Below are 25,440 nucleotides of genomic sequence, written 5' to 3'. Positions count from 1 at the left end.
AAATTTTTCTTCATTATTTTCCAATTTTGCCTATCTTCCACTGTACCACTGGTAGACTACTACTTGCAAGGCCTGTAGGGAGTTAGGAGGACAGGCTCAGCACCTCAGAAGGTGGAAACTGAGCTGTAAGGAGCCCACACAGGGAAGATGAAGCAAAGATCTTAGGATAACTGGAGCTTTAGAGGAAGGATAGAAGGTGGAGCAGAGGAGCAAGTTGTGTCTCAGAGACCCGCAGGTCAGGAAGAACAACCATTAGTTTCCTTCTAAGCTCATTCAACTCTGCCCTTGGTTGTTTTTTTTATCCTCCCACCATGCAATACCACATAGGTAAAAGCACAGGGGATGCAGAGCAGGAGACAAAGGAGTGCAAAAATATGAGAGGGAGGCAGAGGAATAAGAATTACTGGAAAGTGGAGCACAGAGGAGCTTTGCAATGAGGAGCTGTTTGTGACTCATCACAGCACTCCTCTCCTCAGGACTCCCATTTTTTTCCCCCACCTGTTACCTTACCACTTATCCCCTCTTTTTTTTTTTTTTTAATGCACAGATCTTTCTTTACTTCATAGCTCTGTTACAGTGCCTATCCTACAAACATAATCCTTTTCAGCAAGACACATTCACATCATCTGATTATCGGAAAAGGTTAGGAAATTATGGCTGAAGATTGACAGACACTTCTGCACTTGCACAGCTGTAAATTACCGCTCCTTTTCCTGACCAAAGCTGGTTTGCTATGAGAGCAATCAGATAACCACAAATAAAAACACTCATGCATCTTCCCTGAATTTTGGAGATACTACTTATTTCTGGAAATTCCACTTATCATACATGTATTGATCACTATTAATATTACTGAAACACACTGCTATTTGTCAGTGGTCTTCGTTTATTTTTAACCACCCACTGCCTTAGTAGCTAGAGTCACTACAAAGAACATACAACAGAAAACATGCACTTTGTATTTCCACTAAACAAGCAATGACTTGACTTCAGACAGCCTAGTAGTCTCTTAAATACTCCTCTTAACTTGGCATGTTGCCTTTAAGAGAAAAAATGGACACCAAATTCTCATAATCTTGCACTAATGAGTAGTGAGGCGTAACTCTGATGGCCCACTATAAAATACAAGTCCCAGAGCTCTGGAATGGTTCTTTCCACTGAAATTGCCCTAAAAAATACAGCAATTGACAGCCATTAATAAACTGTCACCTACTACAATTTGTTTTTCCTCTGTGAACTGACCTCCCTCTGTGTCGAACAGTCTTTGAAGGCTTTGAGGAAGTCTTGGATTTTGGGCTGGGCACATCTCCATTTTCAGACGGGGTAGTATCCTTAATAGGTCCTGGTAAAGGAGCTGGCTCGTGGATAATGAGGACATCATCTTTATTGTGCTGACCCAGATGCTGCTTAGCAAAATCAAAGCCTTTCACACTTGGGGCTTGTAGCTGTGAAAGAAGAACAAAGACAAAAAACAGGAACCATGAGTGACAATGAGTGAGTACAAAGGCTTTGGTTAAGACCTGCAAACAATAGCCACTAGGAGGATGGTCAAGATACGGTAGTCTCAGGAATGAACATGAGAGCTGCAGGGACAAGTAAAATAAAAACCCCATGATTCTGTCATCTGTGTATCATATACTTCAGTATATGATACACAGTTTAAAACTCCAAATCAGCAAATCTAGCTAAAAAATAGCCTTCTGTTGCTGCTACCTTTTTTTTCAGTTATTCAGATTTAATCATTGTGTGAGGAGCTTTCTGTACTTGTGGGTGCAGAGCCACGTACTGACTGAAATGATTACCACTGCCAGGTCATCTTTCCATTTCTCTCAGTCAAAATGAGTGAAGTGAGTTCAAATAACATCAACAATGTCACTACTGATCTCCCTCATTTTGAACTCCCCAAATCTGCAGGAGTCTGGGAGTGCTTGTACAAACGCCTAGTTCATCTGATGAAAGATAAACATTCTGCAGATCTGAGTTATACAGCAGCCTGGCAATGACTCTTCAGCCAGCATGGATGCCTCCAGAAAAGAACTGCAAATCTAGCTCTTAGGAATTTTATACTGAATAGACAGAAAAATCCACAAAATACTTCGGAGTTTTGAGAAACTAGATACTTATCCTAGAGATCTTATTAAGGGATTATGGATTCAATGAGCATCTTGCTTGAGAAAGGCACAGAACTGGGCCTTTCATTTTCATAACTGTATTTATAAAAAAATCTAATCTCACCTTGTCAATGACTTGATTCAGACATAACTTAATCAAGTCTCCAAGTTTCACGCTCTCTTGAGATTTTTTTTTTTTGGACTTTGGAGTAAATAGAAATTCTGAAGAACTAATTAAGATAAAGTTTTTCAAGTCCCGCTCAATTTTATGTGGTTTGGAAGTTGAAAGTAGAAAGAAATGTTGACAACTCCAGTTTTCAAAGTGCATGCATACATAGCCACTGCACATCACACATACAAAACCCTCTGTGTGTTCCTAGAGCTGATTTCCTTCAAAGTGAAACACGTGTTGGAGTACATTTATGGGTGCGTCAAGTTCCAGATGTTTAAATGAACCCCCTTTCATAAAGCTTGGCATGCCAACATAACTACAAACAGACTCGTCTGATATCTTGCCAAAGATAAGCTTGCCTAAGGAACATTCTGAAACAATCTCTTCAAAATATTTTCTCAGTAAGCAAACATTTTCCAAATGGTTCTTAGAAAGGATGTTGCAGTAGAGCAAACTGCCTATTTAGACCAGTAGATGGCAATAAAGCTCTCCTGTAAAATCCAACAACTACCTGGATGGTCGAGGTTTCAGAGTTCATTTCTCACAAAATGACTAAGCTTATTATTCAAACAGATCTGGATGTCTTCCACTATACTTCCCATTTTTCTTGGGTTTTACAACGGTCCCTTCAATTCAGCATTATGGGTGATTCAATTATTGAATTTATGTAAACGACTGCAATCACTGATTCAAAAAGGCACTGTTGAGCTAGACCAGGTGAAGGTGTAACTGTTTCTCCATTTTTTGAGTCATAGTCATCTAGGGAACCCTTCCTGAAACTTCCCTCCTATCAGAGTTGAAACACTGTCTTCAGGATCTTGCTCGCTTAAAAAAAACCCCCCAAAACTCCATGCCTTCCACCTCGCCCCCAATACTTCTGAGGAGGAACTTTTCACTTCTGCTGTTAGAATTATCATGCCTGCTTGCAGCACTTTGATTACTGAAACTCCTCTTAGCTACTGCACCTGCTTGGTATTATGTCTGTTTTCTTTGAAGATATTTCTGTGTGCGACACACTTCCTTTGAACTTCTTCACAGGTTTTCCTTCTTCTTACCCTTTCATACTCCACTCTCATGCCTATACAGCCCTGCTGCTGCTGCCTCATGATCACTTCCTCTACTTCACTACATTCTCCTCCCTTGTTCTCTAGCCCCCTTTGCTCCAAAGATGATGAGAGTCTTCAGCATGTGCTGGGCCCAACTATTACACAAAAAAAAAAAAAAAAAAATGGTGGCGCTCTACCACTTCCTAAGCACCCCTGATTTAACTTGCAAAGTTACCACTACTTTTTGAATAGTGTGATGAGTGGGGTGGGCAAGGACAACTAAAGAAACAAACATTCTAGTAATACTGGAATTACTAGAATGGTTTTATGAAGATTGCCCTACGTCTGAAGCATGCATTTCAACATACCTTAGAGTTAACTCTAGCATACTGGGTTTGTAAGCCCTCTGGGGAGCAAAGCAACATGCAAAAATATAAATTGTAAATCTTTCAACTTCGAATAGTCTTATTCCTAGCTGCAGCCTAGCATAACCTTTCGTCTAAGCAGAGTTAGAGAAACAGATATATTTATGTGTACATGTACACACACCACAGCATATGTATGCACAAATGTTCATCTGCAGACAGACCTCACAGAAGCTGAATTAAACGACTGTTAGTATTGCAAAGACAAGCACTTGCACTGTAAGAAACGGCACAGTTAAGATTGTCTGAACGGTCACAACTGGATCCTCTCATGCGTAGGCATTGCAATAGTCTTGAGTTACAAGAATCATAAATAATTTCTTCCACAAGAACTCTCTTGCTCTCTCCCACCCTGCTGGATTCTTGCCATAAGCTGGGCCTTCTGCTATTAGCTGAAGTTGGGCAGAATATAAGAATGGCATTTGTAGAACCAAGACACCCATCTCATTTTACACAGAAGCTGGCAAACACGTAGAGAAAGAAGGAGGGGACATAAGAAGGGAAAGGATGCATTCTTTTATGCTTATCTGCAGCTAGGGTGACTCAGATTTTGCCAGCGGATTTCATGGGCACCTGCTGGAAACACGGGACTGGCAAGTCTCAAGTATCACCATCCCAGGCCTGAAGAAGCACTCATCCCAGGTACAACAGAACCTGTGGCTCCGTTTTCCTGAAGTTGCAGCCAGGTAAAATCCCCATCTGGTCTTATTCTTCCCTGCCAGGCAGAACCAGTCTCTCCATCCTGCCCCTCTCCCCCTCTGCCTGCCAGCTGCCAGATTCTAGTTTACACTGCCCAACAACCTGGGGCTCACTGCTCTTTATTCCTTTACCTGGCCTCATAGCAACCTCATGCACACAGCAACAAAGAAAAAAAACCCTCTAAGCTTTTAAGGTACAGCTCTACAGAGGCTATATGCAAGAACAAGTGTAATCCTATGAGAATTTAACCGGTAAACCTCTAACAAGTCTCTGTCAATCCCAGGCAAACATTTTCCCAAAGGTTTAGAACTTAGTCAGAAACAGGCAGCTCCCTCCCCACAGAATAGGCAAAAGCATTTCCCTCGCAGAAAACGATTAATCTTCTGGCCTTTTTCCTTTCCTTCCCTCCTATGCACCTCCAAAGGTTGAGAATATGCACCAGAGCTTCTTCAAAACTATTTTTAAAATTTGGACAGAGCACTTATTTTCTTTAAACTTGTTCTTCAAAAGAACAAGCTCTTCTTACCGTCCTAAAAAAAGATTCAGTATGAAACTGACACTTGAATGGAAAACTTTGGCCTGAACAATTCAAATAATTTTCCAGATACCTTCTGCTAAAAAACCTTAAGTTGGCACTACCAGCTCCAGCCAATACACGAACAGTATGAGAGACTGTATACATGTGTATATGCGTGTTTGCGCATACGAATGAAAAAATAAGATAGAAAAATATGTGAAGATATATACATGTAAAACATGATACCTGACTGAACATGAGAAGATGGCCCTCAATGAAAAAAAATGATAAAATGACTTAAATATCAAACCCATTATTTTAGAAATAGAAATACTAATACGATTACTACTGCAGAAACAACGCTGACAGAAACTCACTTCCTTTTCTTAAAGAAAAATGTACACTTCTGATACCTCACCTCTTAAACCATGGCAACGTTACGACTTTAACTGAGAACAGATACTAACCAAAAAATCTACATTTTCAGTGAAAAGGGTCTGAAGGACACTGAAATACAACTCTGCTTTCTGCAGGACTAGATGGTCAGATCACTGAGACTTGGTGGAAAAAAATGAATAGTGTTGTTCCAGACTGAAAAGGTTTCCTACATTTTCTTACAAATTTCTGTGTGCCACCTGTTACACTCTTCCTTTTCATTATATCCAGTTATATAGCATAACAGATTGGATGACCTCAGCTCATTTTAGGACAGGTAGTCGGAATACCATGTGTTGATCAGTCATCTACTGCTCATAAATCAAACACCACCAAGGAAAGAATACAGCTTCTTTCTAAGAGCGCATTTGTGATACTGCTACCTGTTCAGGTGCTGAAACTGCGCCTCTTTATCAGCCTCACGTGCCCTTACTTAACACTGCACAAAATCAGCATTAGCAAAGATTTCTTGTTTTAAATGTAAGTTGTTAGAGAAGGCTTTCATTTGTTTTATCTTTATGTATTTGTGAAAGGAAAAAGATAAACTACTCTGAAGCTTACCACCAAAATGAACATGTCTAAACTATTGCATTTGTAAGGCATTATATTATTATACAAACGCAGAACCTGCTGAAATCTAAGGGGAAGATGATTTCAAATTAAGTCCAAAGAGTGCTTTAATTCTATTGTTGCATACTCAATGAAAAAAAAATATTTGAAGCTCAATTGGTAGAAAAATAAAATAATTTCTGCAGAAGCCTACGAAGTCCGCGCATCTCAGTCAAGACTTATTCCATGAAAGCAGCTAATAATTTCCGTACTGTTCAAGTCACAGAAATATAACATGGTTGCCAATACATTGTTTTGCTAGATGCAGAGACGCACCAGGAATGTCAACAATCTGTTTTCTCAAGAAAGCAAATACCGCACACACAGGTCAGTGAATAATTTCAGCAGAAAGCAGAAGAGAAGAAATACACTTACTCAGTATTCTTCCTGTACGTTCTACAAGCAGCATTTGAATTTGGACATAATATAAAGAATAATGTATTAAAGTATTTTTCTATTTATTTTATATCACAGTCTTGCCTTGTTTCTTGTTGAGCTAGATGCATTGAGCAGAGGCTATTAAAATACATTTCTAAGGAAACAAAGGAAGTAAGCATAATTTCAAAAATAATACTTTAGTGTTGGCACATAATCTACGAACAGGACAGGAATCCCTGTAAAGAAGTCCTGCTGACTTATGACCTTACTAACATGCTGGCACTTGGAATGTCACAAAAATGACAGGATAAAGAAACTTGACAGAAAAAAAAAATGTTTTCAAGTCTACTAGTTTAAATGCAGCAAAGCAACGAGAATCAGTGTTCTTAAAGTTACTGTGGGTTCAAGATGTAAGCCAGTCTGATTTAGGATGGCTAAAAGGTATTATACATTGCAAACTGGCTTCCACAACACGAGATTCACACCACCAAATCCTTCTCTGTATCCCCAGGGCACAACTGCATAGGGAGTGTGAATTCACTGGATTACGCTCATGATGCACCAGTAAGGACAATTATTTGCAGCTGCTAGTGTGGTCTTAATTTTATATCTTTTTTTTCACCATGCTTCTACTATCCCATCTAAGATGTTGGCTACTTCTTTGTCCCACAAGGATGATTCATCCATATTGCCTGTAGTGACTGTTTCATGAGGTATTTAAAACACCTACCAATCTACCAATAAATAAGAATTTAGAAGTACTGAGGCATGTTCACCTTTCTCAGTCTCATTTTCCTATCCACCTCATTATTCTAATACTATTCCCATCCCTTATGCACCTAAGTATACTTTCTGTACTTTTGTTAACATTGCTCTCATTCAACATAAAACCCTTTGGGATCGTAGCCAGGCGCTGCCTGTAAAATATGCATACAAATTATACATGCAATTCAACAACAATAACGCATATCTGAGTTAAGACACAAGAAACCTTTGTTGATTAAAAAAAAAATACTATAAGATCACATAGTAGCTGAGTTCCATCTCCGTAGCCTCCCTCAAAATACTGGAAAAAAAAAAGACCCATTTGTATTTCTCAAGGTCTTTCTGTGCCATTGACACAAGTTTCCTATGAAAGGGGATATGATACAATGCATTTGTGCCATAAGCAGAAACTCTTTCTCAGCCTACTTAAAAAAATATACTAAGCATCATCAAGAAACATGCAGAGGGATCCTTCACTGCTGCTGGTTTAAGGAAATGTTTTTAATTAGCAAAACAAAAAAAAAGTATCTAATTTGATTTCAATACCTTTGCTTGTTAACTGTGTACGTATGTAAAAAGAAGTGTCTGTGCAATGGCAGTTCACTATATTGCCTCTTAGGTGGGATGCCATCACCCTTCCATTACAGCTGTGTTACAGCCTGTACCCTCTACAACAAGCCCCATCTCAAAAAGAAGCAGGATTTTGCAAACTGAGTGCCCAAAAACGGAGTTCTATGTACAAAATGCTGCCCATTTTCTCATCTTGGACCAAGGACCTCTTCATATAACTTATGTCTCACGTTTGCCATCACAACAGCACTTCTGTCAACTGGGAACAGGTAAAAGCAGTTGTGCAAACATGTCGCTGTGGAAAAGAAACACACTTATAGTTGCACGGGTTTCCACCATCAAGTCGAGGAAAGGTAGCACATGGTATAGACAGTGCTGGCATGGAAAACCAGAACAAGCTAGCATACAGCCTCTGGTTCTCCTACTCTCTTCTGAAAAGTCAAAACTCTGTTTTACCGCTCACCACCATACAAATACTAAGTAAAGCAGGAATCCCACAAAAAAATACCGCCTCAGGAATTTTACTCCTGGAGTAGGAATAAAAACAAATAAAGAACACCCAAAACTTGCAAAACTTTATAAAGCCTGAAATTCTCAAGACACCTGTTCTGAAATAGTTTTTTAAGACAGATTCCTCTCACGGATTTTCATCATCCCTCCTCTTCTCCTCTGTGCATTTCTTCCTGCTACACTAATATTACCATGACAGCTCAGTAAATTTCACAAAATACAAGAGGGATCATGTTGTTGAAAGCCCATAACTCTGAGTACATCTATGCCCACAGGCTGCTGGGATAACTGCTCTAACAGGCAGGATTTTGTGTCTGAATCATACACAGTTTTAGCCCTCCTTCTCCGACAGAAATGCCACAGGGTGGATACTATCTTAACCATGGTCTGGTGAGGTTCCTTCCTTTTTAGATATAAACATGTGTTGGAGTCACTGAGCCCAACAAAGTACCAGCACAAAAATAAATGAAAATTGCTGACCTATCCTCTACCATAAAAGTCTGTTAGTGCTTTTCTCACCATTTGCGGAGAGGAAGTGTTTCTGGGCTGTGTTGTGTGTGCTCTGTCCAGTTGGTGAGAGCCATGTTGCGAATGTATTATTTTGCTTCACAAGTTCATAGAATCATAGAATGGTTAGGGTTGGAAGGGACCTTCAAAGGTCACCTAGTCCAACTCCCCTGCAAGGAGCAGGGACATCTCCAACTAGATCAGGTTACTCAGAGCCTCATCCAGCCTGGCTCAGTGACTCAAACACATGTTTATATCTAAAAAGGGTTTAACGCACACAGAAAAAAGCTCAATCATATATACTGTGGAAATAATCTGCTTGCTGAAATGAAGCTACAAGTGAGTAGTAACATTAAAACCTTAGGCAACAATGATTTCATACTGGCCCATTTCCTTGTTCCCAAAATAGCTAAATTCTACAGTAAACTCTTTAGCATCTTTTGTTAGGAAAGACAATTTATTTCCCCAGTATTAATCTAGTCTCAGTGGTCTATTACGTTTAGGATGGTATAAAGTTTATCTGTATTTCGAAAACAGATTCTTTTTCTTTTTGCTTAACTCTTTTTCAAAAGTAGCCTCTATATACATGTCACTCTACAAATCCATGGGTCACCTACATTTCGAATAGCATATGCAGTTCTAGTATCCCCCTCTCAAAAAGGATGGAAAAGAATTAGAAAATGCTCTAGCCTTTTCAAAGGCTAGCAGCTGGTTTAAAAGCCAGTTCAAAAGAAGAGACTCGGGACTCCTCTGGACAAAAGAGATGACAGAGACGGGAATACGACAAAGATCTATAAAGTCAGGAAGACAAGGAACAAGTGCCTAGGAGTCAGCTCTTCACTGTCCCCTCCAATACAAGGACTAGAGGGCATCACAGAAAACAAGGAGGTGGCAGGATAAAAGCAAGATGAAACAAGATGACATGGTTCTTCATCTAGCATGCTGTGGAAACCCCTGTTAGCAGCTCAGATGGGTTTGGAAGGAGTGGACAAGTTTGTGGAAGAGAAATCTGTTGAGGGTTGCTAAATATCACCACTTCAAGAGAAAGTCCCTCAGCCACAAATAACTGGAGGCTGAAGAGTTACTCAAGGCAAAACATCACATGTACTTGCTCTGTTCTTCTCCCCTTCTATAAGCTTTTTCTTTTGGCACCTGGGCTAGCTGGTCTTTTCATCTGATCTCAAGATAGAACTCAAATATTCGTAAAAAAGCAGATGGAGATGTTTTAATTTTTTTTTTTATCTATCAGTATAAACAGTATATCTAAGTGCGGTATTTTATTTCTACAACTTATGAATAGTTAATCCTCATTATAAAAGAAGAGTTCCCACAAAAGAGCTCTTGCAGAGGAATTGCCATCAGAGAAATGTAGTGTTGAGAAGTAATTAAGATGATGAATACTGTGTTCCTTGTTAGAATCCAGCTATTGACTCTGAAGCAGCAGAATCTGTATGCCGATTCCAGAAAGACAACACTTCCGATAGTTAGTTAAGGCTGCTGCTAGAAACGAATGATATTTGTTATGCAAACAGTAGGCACAGACATGAATCTCTTGCAGAAACTCATGTCAGTTTTCAAGTAGTTTTTATAAGATTGGTGTCAGCTGCCTTTCTTAAGATGAGTCTCTCTTGACTAGAATTATTCTGCAATGCAGAGCTCTTGCCTCTACATTATACAGATGAACAAAAGCATTACAGGATGTCAAAACATCACAAGAATTCTTTATACCAGGAGCAGAAGCCTAGTATTTAGCCTCCAGCAGGGCTGGCCTCTTTGATCCTAGGGACATCCAAGAGGTTGTCTACTGAAGACACAATAATAAGCAAAACTCTCAATTCCAAGGTGTAAAGTTACACCTGAAACATGAGATTCGGATATCAGATGTCCCTGCTTGGGTGGGAAAAAGTAAAATCCACGCAAGCCTGTCAGACATCTTGCAGAATACATTACTCATTACCTGTAAGTGTGAGTGACACATGGAGGTCTGGCTGGCTGTCAGAAGCCGCACAGATTAGAGCAGACACGCAAGGGCTTGTAACAGTCCCCAGATGACTACACATCAGCTGAGGTTTGCTGGCACACAATGCAAACTGGCAGCCCTCCAGCTCTGACACTATCTGTGCTACCACTCAAGAAGGTCGGGTACTGGATGCTTTGCCCTAGGCTTCGTGGGGACTGAGCCACCCCACCCCTCCGAGACGTGAACGCAAAGGTGGGACACTGAGCCAGAGACATGTTCAGCTTTAAGAACCATCGCGGCATGCATAGGGCCCCAGAGAGCAGTGACTCCTGGCTGGAGAAGTAGGGTTTTTCTCCCTAGAATTTTAGGATGCGGCCTTGGAAAAACTAGAAGCTGAATAAGCAACTTGGACTAAGTTAGCACTGTAAAGGCAACGACTTCAGCATGCCCAGCATTTACAGGAGAATATCAAGAAACCATTACTAAGCTTGTCCATAGGTGTGAGATCTTCGTCATTAGGGCAAGAAGTCTTTCCATTAATAACTGTGTAGAGCTGAAACCACCTCTGAAAAGTCCTAGCAAAGGATTTGACTTTTTTTCTCCACATGCTTGTATACAGCAGGGAAAGCAAAATCCCTAGTGAATCAGGTTCCATTTTAATTTTTGGATGTACATAGAAAAAGAAATAAAACTGCCAACTCTGTTTGCATTACAGATAATATATAGAAGGTTGGTTTTTTGTTTGGGTTTTTTTTTTCTCTCTGAAGAAGAGGGAAAGGGTTGACCTTTTTCAAATAAAAACGTCACTAGTCCGGTACAGTGCAGAATTATGGTTTGGGCATTAAAGACATTTATCCACTTTTTAATGAAGAAGGAAAATAGCCCATGGCAAAAATTCAATCGCCCTCAAGACGCACAGCTTCTACGCAGGGAAAAAAGCTCAGGTTGGGACAATGTTGTGGTGGATATAGGCAATGGCAAGACAGAGAATCCTGTAATTTAATAATGCCACTTATGCACCTTTTTACTTCCAAAGGCAAAGACATCTTTACCCATTGCAACAATCCAGATCACATCAAGGTGAATTTCCAGTAGGATGCTACAGCTTACAGAACAAGTAATGAATACTTGATGTGCCCTTAAATATCTTAGTTCCATCTTTTGAAAAAAGTTATCCTTGCACAGACCAATGAATCTTTTCACTGCTCTGACCTGCTTCCTTAGCTCCCAGTTTAAAAAGGGTCCAAATAACTTTTATCTAAGCATGTTTTCCCATCTGATCTCCAGAAAGAAAAAATGAAAGAGGTAACCCAATATTTTTCAGGTAATCCTGCTCTGAGGCAGAGAGATGGATTAGCTAATCCTCTTCAAGGTCCGTATTTTTTTTTATTACTTTATCTTCAAACTTGGTTTCCCTAGTACCAGTTTTCACAAAAGTTTTATTTCCTGTGTATTTATGTTTATATTAATTAAAGTAGCAGACTTCTGAGACTACCCAGAAATAAGATATCCCTTAGTATTGTCTGAGTTCAGGCTCTCTCTACATCCTTTGCAGAAGGTAACATTAGGAGCCTTCTTAATAAGGACCTTTACACCATCCTGTCTACAAGACACTGATCCTGTGGTGAAACCAGAAGGCCAGATAGAAAGAACTGAAACTGGTAGAGTGGCACGGTACAGCAAATCTGCAAAAGAGACCTTCGCTGAATACAGTCTACCCTGTCCACATCATTACCTTAGAGGAAATATTATCCTTACTATTATCTATACTATGTCTGAGAGTGACTTGGCCTTGAGGGTGGGGATAGGCAGCAAATCTGGACCCAAGCCCAGCTTCAGGGCTGCTATGGCATATAAACACAGATGCAGTCTTGGGTACTTCCACGGGTTTGTCACTGCAACATCTGAGTATTTTTCAACACAGCTATGCCTGCTGAAGTGGGAAATATGCTATTATTGACAGTCACAAGCGAGGGACTGTGACACAAATATTCTAAAGGGCTGTCCACAGAGCAGATAAGGGACCAAAGCAGGTTAGCTATGCTGGCATGATACACAAGAATTCAGTGATACTGGCCAGTGTAACACAACTACCTGGTGATCTTTACTTCACTGAGGTGTACCTATGCAGCCATATCCTCGAGGTGCATCCAAAAGTCATGTAGGGCCTTGTTATCAACAGGTAATAGTACTGGTCTGCTTCACCAGAAGACAAACCGTGAGGGTCTTACTTCTAATGGTGGCCATAAAATCATACCTACTCTGTAAAAGTAAACCTTTACATACAGAAGATTAAAATGAAAACATAAATAATTATATTGTCTGAGTGCATATCAAAATATTTCAGGAAAAAGCAGGAGTTTAAAACTGGAATTAAGTGATTAAATGAAAAGAAGGAAGAAAGAAAAGATGGTACTATAACAACACATGGGGCTACAGAATCCTGGAAAGTTTGTAGTGTCTTTAAAGCACCTCTCTAAAGAGAAGAATGCAAATTTGTAAAAGAGACTCTAAACTGAGAATAAAAAGCTCCTGCAACACTTATGTCTTTCTTACGTAATCTTCATTACTGTGCGTTACAGAAGTTCTCTCTTGATGTTTCAAGGAACCAGCCTTTTAGTGGCAAACTCTTTTCTCAGTGTGAAGCAAACAGGCTTTCCTCTCAACCCACTCCCAACGTTGTCGCAGGCTTTTAAGTTACAGGTGACATAATTTGCTATCAGCTGGTACTGTGAATTCTAACAGATTATTATGCTGCCTACTGATCTGCTGTGTTAAAACGGCTAATTAAACACACTGTAAAAAAGACTGGTGATACCTCCGGAGATCCACCAGTGCAGTATGATATCCTATTTCATCTGAACAAGGAAAGGGTGTCTCAGTTTCTTATCTTCCAGCTAACACACATCTTCAAGTCCAAAACACATGGTAGACTTATTACATGTTTGAAAAGAATTGTCTTCTAGCTCCAGTATGGATATGCCATGCATATGTTAATGAAATACTTGGATATTTATACATTCCATTTATATTTATATTAAAAGAATTTTTTAAAATATTAATGGAAGTGAGAAGAGCTAGCACTATAAATGCATCTTTATGGCTTTGACCAATGAAATATTGATTTCAAGAGAAAAATCCAGATCTTTAACTTGAATACCCTTTCATTCACAGATGCAGTGCAGGCCTTCACTTTCCCGTGGTACGAGAGTCAAGCTCTGTAAAGAGGGAATGGAAATAATTGTAGGTGGATTGAGCAATTGTAGGGGGAGCCTGAGTCCATTTTTACATTGAGTTTATTTACAGACCTAACTCCCTGTCCACGTGATTTCACTCCTTTAATCATTTCTTTGCATTTACTGTAATAAAAAATACAAACAAAAAAATTTTAAAGGGCAGGACCAGATCAAATGTCCCCAGTCATTTGTAAGCTGTTGTGACTGTACAGGGGTCTTCAGTGCTTGATAAATAGGCCCTATTCTGACCTGGAATTCCAACACACTATTTGAAGACATAAGAAAGCCCCAAGACAGCCTGCTACGAAGGAAGCCAGAGTGCTACTACTGTTCTGGATCTTGGGAAAAGGAGGAAAATTGTTTTCAAAGTAGATTCTGCCAGTTGTTTAATGTGCTAAGTGATAAAAAATTAAGACACTTTTTATTGCTTTACCTCATTTAGTATTAACGTATGAGCCATCCACTGGCAAAAGGATTTGACTAGATGTCCTTACTGGTTCCTTCTAGTTTGCTTACGGTGACTTCCCTAAAGAAGGCAAAGTGACAGGCTCCCTAGGCGAACTGAAATAAGACTTGCACACAAACAAGTTCAAGGGTTCTGATTCATGAATGATTAAAATGAAGAATACTGTGGAAGCTGTGGAGAAAAACAACCGAGTCATTTTTCCAAAAGAAAGTAAAACTATGAAAGATGTTTCTGTCCTTACAGTCAACTCAACCCAATTGCTTTTTATAAAAAGCCTGCGACAGCAGAGGGGTACCAAAAATTTACGTGATGAAGTAAGTGTACCAAGGGTAATGATCCCCTCTCACCTTTTTTGTACGACCCGTCTCAAATTAGCTGAAACTACTGTGGGGAACTTCATCAATCAAAATCTGTGCTAATCTTTCAGCACAGGTGAAATAAGGTACCAGGGGGTGAAGTTCATCAAAGGGTACCACTTGTTGCTGACCTCGATTCTGACATTCCGTCTGCAGCAACAAGACAAGTGGAAGTTACTATTGATTTGTTCCGACTGCTTTGGAAGTGCAACCGCTTTCTGCTTCTCTCATCTTTCACATCATTAATTATCTTGAAAGAGAGCATGGTGTAGAGACAAGACTTGTTATGGAGAAAACTGTATGACTGAACATGAGGTGACAGTACAAGAACACGACTACAGTACCACAGGATTAGCACAGGCAGATTACTTTGCCTTTAATAATGCCTCTGAATGCATAGTCAGTAATAAGCATCTCTGACACACAGATCGGTTCTCTTCAGCTGTAAAAAGGAAAAATAGGATTTGTAACCCCTCAGTCACCTTTTCACTCTTTTTACTGAATATATCCTTTGTGAAAATCCTAGGCCACATATTTTTTAATTCACAGTCTTGAGCAGGAAAAAGGCAGACTACTGAGTTTCTCACTATCCTAACGCAATCCTCCAACACTTTGGTCAACATGCTCACCCATGCAATCTCATGTAGATCCACTAATTAAAGCTCTAGTCCTGCAGCAGGCTTTCATAATGGCGACACAAGAGACCTGGCGGAACACAGAGCAGCAAGGATAGGCTCTAGCAAATTCTACTTCCAGCATGAGGTATAATGGATGGTGCCGTTTAGCTGTCAAATTAGTTCAGCAGAAGCTCTCAAAGAAAAATCCAGCCCTCTGCACAGAACAAGGTCAGTGATTCGACACTCAATGTATTTCCTTTTATCCAGTCCTAGCCAAAGCCTTGAAATGAAGTGATAAAGAAAGGCTCCTTTCAGCATCAGTGCCCACATTTCAGAAGGATGTATCTACCTAATGTAATATCATATATCTAGGAGAACAAACACAACACTATGGGATGCTTGACTTCAACTATCATTTGACTTTTTTCCCCTCTCTCTTTTTTTTTTTTAACCGGAAGGCTCTGAAACTGTGTTTCCACATGCTACTTAAGGATGCTAGATGTTCCCTAGACACTCATGTTCATTTATGCTCAGAATACTCAAGTTCCTCTCAGCACAGCTTCCCCTTTTACCTTCTGTCGCTGCTGAATGTTGCTCATCGTGTCTGGCTGAAACTCTAGTTTGTCTGTTCGACAAAGTTTCCAGTATAAAATAATAACGATCAGGAGCACCACAGCAACAGGGACTGCCACACCAACAATAATCCATAGGTTGCTGTTCTGTGACTCTGAAGTGGACTCCTTCAGCTTCTCCACAGCTGTGAAGTTAAAAGGAAGACAGCAATTTTATGTGGTTATATATTTTTAAATGAGGACACTCCAAGGTTAGGTACTTTTATGTTCTTGTAAATGGTAGTTAAGGAATTTATTAGAAACCAGCCACACACCACAGGAAATGTCATACCACTTACAAGTTAACATATGTCAGGCTCAGGAAGCATGGGACATTTGATCAATTGTCCTAGCCTACCTTCTGAAGACCTGTGCTTAAATTACTAATGAAAATACACTTCTGTGACATCACTCTGTAACCCAAGACTAAGCTGACATAGTGAAATGGGTCCAGAAAAATGACTTACCACTAACAAATCTGAGAAGGACTTTACAACCTTATTGTCTGTATCCTGCTTTAAGCAGTATTATCAGTTGCCTCTTCTCTTTAGTTATACATTATGTATTTTGTTACCATCCTCACCAATAATCACAGTCAATTTGAAATCAGTAAGACCTTCCTCCCCAAGGTGTATAGTTCCACATTTTTTATTACTTTTTTCTCTTTCTCTATTTCATTGTTTTTTCATTTCTCTGTTTCATTGAGAGATCCTTTAGCCCCAAACAGAAGAAAAAAACTACTGGAAAGTCTAATTAAACCAGTCATGCATGTAAAAAGTGAACCGGAAGAATCATCAAAACTTTCATTTGCTCTACTTTGCATAGTGGTTATATGTGGGACTAAAAACCACAGCAGTAATACACTTCTAGTCAAGTTCGAAGTGCAATCTTATTTTTAGATATAATTTTTATTAATGTCATTCCAGTGATGAACCTGGAGATTAAAGGAAAATATTATAATTCTTTTATTTTATATATTTGACAGCTCATTTATGACATTTACATTTTCTTATAAAAATAACCTTTTTTTGTCTAGTTTCTTCCAATAAGAAGATTTTTTTTAAAAATCCTCTGATTCTTTGTCTCTTAAAAGAACCTTCTAATGATGTGTCAAACTTTCAGGATGCAGAATAAGCTATAAACATTTCATTAAGTTTGTTCAACACTTACCATTTTTTGTAAAGGGAACTTATTCTTGCAACTTTTTTGCATTTCTGTCTAATCAATATTACAGTCCATCAACAAATACTAAACAGATGTATATGAGCTACTGACCTATCTTTAAACTACAGTGTTAATCAGGGACAAAGTTTAGAAACACATCCATATGGTTCCACTATTACCATTTTCTTTCCTTTCTGTAGAGAATTTTAAAAATCAGACACATTCCATTGGCAAAATACCCTGTGGTACAATGTAATTCATGCCTCCGTATTGCACAGAAAAGAGAAAAGGTAATTAAGCATTCATATCAATGAGGCACTTTGCAGATCACATACATATCTGTTACTGTTTTAAAATACTTTAAAGTTTCTTTCCTAATCACAACATGAAATTTTGAGTAGGTCTTCTGTCTTGCTCCTTACTGCAAATATAAGTCACTATACAACTTTATGTGACTTCTCATATTTAGTCTGATGTGTATGACATTACTTTTATATTACCTTTATTAAAAGATTACATTACTTATAGATTACTGATGGATAAACAGATAAAAATAAGATCAGTCATACTCAATGAAGGAAATAAACTGTTTCTTTTTGCTCACATCCTCCAAAATGCCCAAATTAGCATGAGTCTACATCTTTCACTCACAGAAACAGTAATTCAGACAAAAAGTAGTGACGTGTTAAACTTCCCTGCCCTTAATCAGCTAAAGGAAACATCCACTTCACAGTGACACCCTCCTACCCTACAAGTTTTGTGCAAGCTTCTGGGTAAGATAAGCTGTAAAGAAATATTGGACTAGCAGAAAGAGACAAAAATGGCAAGAAGGTATCTAGTTAGCACAGTATTCTTCTAGCACAAGCACTAAAGTGAATACAGTGAGGCTTGCACTTAAGGACCCTGTTGTTCAATGCTCAGCAGAGTCTTCAAGAAGCAAAACAACACCACAGAGCTCACACTGCAAGACTGCTAACATTTATTTCCTCTGGAGTGTCAAAACTGCAGCAGCCCAAGAACGAAACACTGCAACAGTGGGCACTGTGCAGTGCCAAAATCTCCAAAGCTAACGTCAGCCTTTCTGTTTCTCTTTACTGGCATTGGTGTGGATTTGACAGAGCTTACGCTGTGCAACGGTGCCTTCAATGCGGTATCCAAGGATGATTGCAGCCTGCTGGATATCGACTCTGTTCATCAGGTCTGAGCACTTCAGAGCACTGAGTCTCTCTCCATCTTGGTCCTCCACAAAATAGATCAGCTCCACAGGGTTATCAACACCAACTAACCGTGACACGTTCACAATCTGAGAAGAAATTGGAAAGCTTTTACATTTTAAGTTGTATTTACTTGGGTCTCCCATACATCTGTTTTTCAGTCCTTATAATCTCTCCCCCCTCCCTTCACAAGGTCTGGACCGTAAGGACGCTTATCTAAAAAGAAACATTTGGAACAGCTTTGCCAAGATAGCATCATTATCTGTCTTAACTGTCACTGTGTGCAACCTCCAGTGCATAAAAATTATTTCACTTTGTATTATGATGTAGAAATACAATTGCTGTTAAAGAAAATCCCTCTATCTGTGACATGAAAGAATGTGAAATTATACTAACCATGTAACTGCTGTGAACTGGTAGTCTGGGAATTGTCAACATCCAGAGAAGTTTGATGGGAAGGTGTGCCATGTGTAGTGCTCCAAAATAAAGTATGCAGCAAAGGCAATGTACACACAGGCTACTTCTCTCATCTGAGAAGAGCTTAAGTCAATGTTGGACAAGTGTAGATACACAGAGGTAATATTCAGTAATAATAATTAGCTTCCAAACTAGAACTCAGAATATTTCCACCTAATACTTACACAAAAGATTCTGAGTAGAAGTCTTCCAAGGGAAGACAACATTGCTGGAATAACATATCACTGTCTAATTACACAAGCACTACTCAGGTGTTCCAGGATCCTGGGAAATATACAGAAATACCTATTTTGTAACTGAAAGGAAAATTTCCAGGGAAGTGATCCCTTGTATAATACGTTTTTATGGCAAACCTGAAGTTTCCATTTTTCTCCCCTACTTGTTTCATGACAGCATACAGATCCAGTACTGAAAAGAACTGCTTTTACTCTAAAGATGCCAACACCATGCCACCTTGGAAGCCTCTATGCCTTTAGCACTTGTTCATTAGTAGGAGCTACTGAAGAGATTAACCTGATTGCACTTTTCCTTCTCTAAATACCTACTTTGACTTCGCTTTGTTATTAATAACACACACCTCTTTGTTCCAGTTTTTCCAAATGTTAAGCAGCTACACAGTCAAACATTCTGCTAGCTTCAAATAGAACTGTTTGCTCTTCCTCAGCGAAAGCACCTGCAGTCACCTTCATCCTCCAAACAGATCCCCCTGGCATCCACCTTTCTTCAGGAAGGAATGTATTTGACACTGTGGGAAGCAATTCTTCCTACCTACTTCTAAAGACATTCATAATCAAAAGAATGCATGCTATGAGGAAGCCCTGTAGATATTCTCTAACCACCAAACATCTACATTGCATATGAGAATCACGAAACAATTTTGAATTCCTGTAAAATTAAATCTTACCTATAACAACTCTCCTCTGTTTAACCATTTACATGTAATGGTGAGCTCAACCTAGAATTAGGCCAAACAAATTGTAGCAGATAGTCTATCACATAAAACAGAGTTTGAAGAGCTCTGGAAGGAACTGCCACAAATAAAGCAATATATTTTGCTTCCTTCAAAATAATCCTTTACTACGAAGTATATATTTAATAAATTAGAATCTTAAACACTGCCTATGGGCTTAAAGTAAAGCAAACACACAAATGTTTGCATCTCTGAGGCTTACAAAAGCAAAGCTTTATATTCTTTTTCCTTCCTAGTTTGCAACAAAATCATGTTGAAGGAAAGCAGTGCAATGTTATAGCTCAACAGGGATGATGTTCTGGTCTTTGGGGACATCACTCAACATGTCATAAAAAAGCATTTTCCAGGAGTGGCAACAGCAAGGTATATAATTTTATATACATGTATATATATGAAAGAGTACAATTGCCATTAAAGTTTTCTAGGCCAAATCAACTGAAAACAAAGAATAATGTTCAAAGTCAGTCAAATTTGATGTAAGCAACACCTACAAATAGAGCAGAAAAATGTGCAAATTTCTGGAACACAGCAAGACCTGTTAACAGGACCCATTAACCCATGCCACTTCTCATCCTGAATGCTATTCTGTTTTCTACCAGCTAAGGGGCAACCAACAGCTGACCGAATTAACAAAAGAGTATCAGTAAATAAGATTTCAACACACATTCAACAGCTGTCAGGCTGAATCTGGTTTCACAGAACCCAGATATATAATGAGTTAACAAACCTCCACAGCTTCATATTTCTGCTTCAGCTGGGCTGCCTTCACCAGAGCCTGGGCCCAGTGCACAGAGCAGCGGGGTGTTCATCTGCTTTTAGCGCTGATGAACCCTTCATAAGTCACACTTAACTCACATGAAGAGCGAGCGAGTTGAAAGGCGGGAGTGAAAGTCAATGGGTTCTTCATTTAATTCTATGAAACCTCTCTGAGTGCAACAAAGCTCCAGAATCAGAGAAATTTAGAAGATTTTTATACGGAATTGTCATGTGTTGTGGAGCACTCAGAAAGTGCTATAATTATATGCATCTTATACACACAGGGTAACAGTCAGAAACTGGCTGAATGGGTTAAAAAAGGAACTTCTCCACAGCTGCATTTAGAAAGGGTGGAGGGGAAGGACAGATACCAGTGCAAGTTGCCAGAACTGAAACAATACAACTTTAACACAGAATTAAAACCAACAGTGTATGGCTCCCTATGTCGATGAACAGGGATGGGTGAGAACAGTCAGAGGGGGGATAGGAAGAAGCAGCTGGAGGTATTTCGGCACAGGACAGAGAACACAGGAATGAGCATGAAGAAATTCAGCGGAGGGTGGAGGTGCAGGCTGGTGTTTTTGCACTAAGCTCACTAAGATAAAAGTTTTATCTGAGATAATTCATTCTGAATACACAATATTTCATGAGTGCTCACATCACACTGAGGCAAGCTGCAGACAAAATTTCGAATCCAAGGGGAGATGGTTATGGATTTCTATTCTGGGGAAGTTGATGGCTGAAGGAGGGTATTCTTGAGGTGACTACGAGACAACTAGACTGGTACATAAATACATCAACTGTGACAATATCGGTACTTTACTACAGCTTTACTCTCTGCCACACTGATTCATTAAAAAACTTTTTTTGTTTTTTTAAACTAATACCTGAGTTGGCTGCAACACAGAAAACAGCACACTGGATCTAAACTGGTTTTACGTCTGTTTATGAAATTGAGGTACACAGCCCATTTTTACACACTTTCTGTATGCTAAGTTCTGTGCCATTTTGCTCCAAATTACACTCTCTATGCAGCTTCAGATTGGCTTTGTCTCGTAGTTTACAGAGGTGTCTCTATCCTTAAGAGTGCTAAGAATGCAAGCAGAGGCAGAAATTATATTTTCCAGGCATCCAGTAATGCAGCCCATGTCTAAGGAAGCATTTTACACTTACACTTTGGCACTGAGGGATGACATAGGGAGGGAGGAGATATGAGAATTTCAATACATGAGAGGCAGAAAATGAAAAACAAAGAAAAAAAGAAGAAAAGACTAATTCAACTTTCGTGTACATAAATGATACCGTCTTTGTTGATACTAAATGTGCATTTAACCTCCACAGAACAAAGGCTTAACTGTGTTCAGGTGTCAGTAAATTTAATTTAAAAAGTGTTTTCAAGAGAATATCGCAGGTCACTGAACAGAGTTGCCTTGGTAACCAGATGTAGTTCATAATTTAAAGCAGGGAAATCCAGGTGGTGGGCAAGCTCGCAAGGTGTTCGCAGAGTCTCAGTCAGCCTGTGGGGTGTCCCAGTCAGCAACCCCATCAGGGTAAGGAAACCCTGGGTGAACTGGCTCGGGGTTTTGAATGCACCAGCGTTACTTAGAAACAAGCAAATGTGCATATATACAATCTTCAAAATGTATGAGGATTCTTTTCCCTTTTTCACTATATTCATCCCCTAGGGGGGAAAAACTGGTACCAAAAAAAGACTGGTAAGTAAACTGAGAGGGCCAGGGCGCTGAAGGAAATGCTAATGAAGTTTCTCCTGCTGGCTTGTAGAGGCTTGGCCAGCGCAGGAACTGGCTTGCCTAAACAGAGACAGGAACAGGCTGTAGGCAATCTGATGAAGGGGCCAGTCTCTGCCCAGGGTGGCCACTGGAGGGGCAAAACGCCTCTGAGGAAAAGGTGAACCAGCAGCAGTCTCCAAAGGCTCTATTTAAGAACCTAAAAACTCCCAGCAAGACTGGGCCTTCAGATTACACACTCGGGAGAGACGCATAAGCTGCCAGTAGAAAACCCAGAGAACAAACCTCTGCCTTACTGAAAAGCTTAATTCAGACATTATCACAGAATCATAGAATGGTTAGGATTGGAAGGGACCTTCAAAGGTCACCTAGTCCAACCCCCCTGCAAGAAGCAGGGACATCTCCAACCAGATCAGGTTGCTCAGAGCCTCATCCAACCTGGCCTTGAACCTTTTCAGGGATGGGGCATCCACCACCTCTCCGGACAACCTGTTATACCCCCTCACATCTACTACTTCCTCACTACTTACAACTACAGCGTCACCTAACATGCTCTTTAAATCAGAACACTGTTCTTTTTGTCACTTAGTAGGATTGCTTTTTCTATTAGGTTCAAAAGACCAAAAAGGTCAAAAGACATGAAGGAAAAATAATTATTTTTGCATTAGCTTCTGGGATATTTTAAAACTACAATTAAGCCATTTAATTAATCAAAAAATTAAATGAGAATGACTTATTATGATAAACTATTGACAAAGTATAGCACAGGGCCTAGCCTCTGCAGACACAATGCAAACCGCGTTAAACATGTGCCTTCAATTTGCAGTGACAGCAGATACACATTAAAAATATGACTTGCTCTGTGAAACGTTAATATGAGCATTACACAAAAATGAATGGAACTGTCTCGTGTATAACAGTCAGGTGTGGGACTTCAGAGTTTTTTATAGCTAATTATTACAGGCTTTTTTTCCTTTTTTTCTGTCATGGAGTGCCACCTGCTAACAGCACAGACAGGTAAACAGGAGGGGAAAAATATTACTTTGGCATCCTAGGTAGTCCAAAGCTCCTATTCAAAGTGTCTAGATTTAAAAAGTAATTTCTAAAATTCTTAGACCCTAACACATGCCTTGAGAAATGAAATCTAAGCCTCACAAGGTATCAGTTCTATTTTCTTAGTACGTAAAAGGAAACTAATATGCCTGCAGTAACATTCACAAGTAATTGCTTCACCTTCTGACCCACAGTCCTGATTTTCCACAGAGCTCAGAAACGTCACATTCCAATACACTATAATTATCTTTCACCTTAGGAAAAACTCCAGTCTATAGGGGCTCAAGACAAGTGAAATGTGTGTCTAGTCTTTCGTGGATATCTGCATGTCCTGGTAATAAAAGTATCCAAAACTTCAGTGTTGCTGGCAGCTTCTGTTCTTATTTTCACTTCACTGTGGCTTACTATCACAGAAGTCACTGGTTTGTGTGCAAGAAATAAATACAGGAAAATCTGAATATAAAGCACAAAAAACATTAATAGCTCTCCCTGAAGACACAAACAGATGCATATATACACACACATCCAACATAGCTTATAAACTTGGCTATGAGGAACAGAATTAGCAGCAGTAAAGCTAAAAGGTTTATTGTAAACGTCTATGGACCAGGTCTTCAACTGAAAGGGGAGCATCCTTGAAAGAAATCATCCTCCACTCAGGAGCCCACTACCAGGTGCATCACTCCAGCTGCACACAATAGCCTCTAAGGCTGTCTCACCTACCACACACCCGAACATCCTGCCAAAGCAACCTACCAAGAAGCTACAGCACCCAATGGTACCTGCCATTCTCATGCAAGAAAGCAGGGCACCTATTATCACATACACCTAGCAGCAAGTTATCTCCTTCAGCCTTCCTTCTTCAAATCTCCTTTATTACAGCGCTAACCCTATCTAACAGCATGGGTTATGAGCACCTGGAGAAGCCCTGTGTTATGTGGGATGGTATGATGTGTTGACCGTAAATAAGAAAATTCTCCACTGCCCAAAGACAGCAGTTTACAGACTCTTTGCATGAAGTAAGTGGCATAAATGAGCAGCACTGCTGTTTGGAACATAAACTGCAGAGCTCATCTTATGACCCAGTAAGTAATACAAAGTCATAAGAAAATCACTGGATTTTCACTTTACAAAGTACTATTTTTTAGAGAGAAAGGAATTACTTTTAATTTCATGCGTGCAAAAGTAAATTACCTGAGCTTTATTATGTAAAAGAGTAAAACCGTAATCTACACATACACATTTTATAGGCTGTATCTTGGCTAGCAATATAAAGAATATTTATTCAATTTAAATGTAAAGGGAGGACTGAAGCATAAAGAACAAAGCGCAGTAAGAGGTATTGGGAATAGAAGATCTGAAGTAGACAGCTATTTACAGCAATTCAAAGCTGCATAAAATAAAAATAAAATAAAATCTCTATTACTGAAACAGATGTTTCTGAGACAGGAAAACAAAAGTAAGAAAATCCCAACATTTGGAAATCTAAGTCATAGCAAAAACTGTAGGATTAAATTAAATAAAGATAATAGGCTTGAACTACTAGAATGGCATCTGTGAAGTAAACCAACTGTCGATGAATTAACTGGAAAAAAAATTTTTGCGAAGATGAGCCATTAAAAAGTACTTTGGCTTTCAGTTTGTTGAACTGACTTAGAAAGAACACATGTGAGAATTTAAAACTTAAAATTAAATACCCAGTTCTTCCTGGACATTATGTGAATAATTCCACCTGTGACAAAACCATAAAACTGCACTGGAATCCAGATAGCTGAAGCTGCCACGTGTGCAAAATTTGACTTGACTAACCATTCTTACTTGAAAGCTGTTCCAGTGACCAGGAGTACTGTGACAAATAGGCAGTCAAGGGGTAGAATATACTACTCTACTGCTGCATAAAGCTGCACATGATTCTATTTCATATTTCTACACCATCACCAAAACATCAGAGAGCTGTGAAGTAGCTGTTCCAGCAGAGCACTTTTTTGACTCAGATGAGCATCCTATCTACTTTTGCTAGGCGTCTCATTTAGGTCAGACAAGACAGCAAGTTTTTTGAAACAGGATG

At 39.4% G+C, this 25,440-nt stretch overlaps 1 protein-coding gene across 3 annotated transcripts in view; it reads right to left on the bottom strand.

Annotated features, from left to right (window-relative positions):
* The window catches only part of KIAA1549 (KIAA1549 ortholog), a 151,688-nt gene that overhangs the window by 32,076 nt on the left and 94,172 nt on the right, over positions 1 to 25,440 (bottom strand). For all 3 annotated transcript variants that reach the window (XM_086754620.1, XM_086754637.1, XM_086754628.1), the window contains exons 9-11: positions 18,280 to 18,457; positions 15,952 to 16,136; positions 1,243 to 1,445 (exon numbers count right to left, since the gene is read on the bottom strand). In XM_086754620.1, coding sequence (XP_086610746.1) covers positions 1,243 to 1,445; positions 15,952 to 16,136; positions 18,280 to 18,457 — 566 coding nt within the window. The remainder of the gene's footprint in view (positions 1 to 1,242; positions 1,446 to 15,951; positions 16,137 to 18,279; positions 18,458 to 25,440) is intronic.

This window comes from Chlamydotis macqueenii, chromosome 1 (genome assembly GCF_036417535.1).
Source record: "Chlamydotis macqueenii isolate bChlMac1 chromosome 1, bChlMac1.mat, whole genome shotgun sequence".
In the NCBI taxonomy this organism is placed as follows: domain Eukaryota; kingdom Metazoa; phylum Chordata; class Aves; order Otidiformes; family Otididae; genus Chlamydotis; species Chlamydotis macqueenii.
The sequence above is the reverse complement of the archived record's forward strand: the minus strand, read 5'-3'. Positions and strand labels throughout refer to the sequence as shown.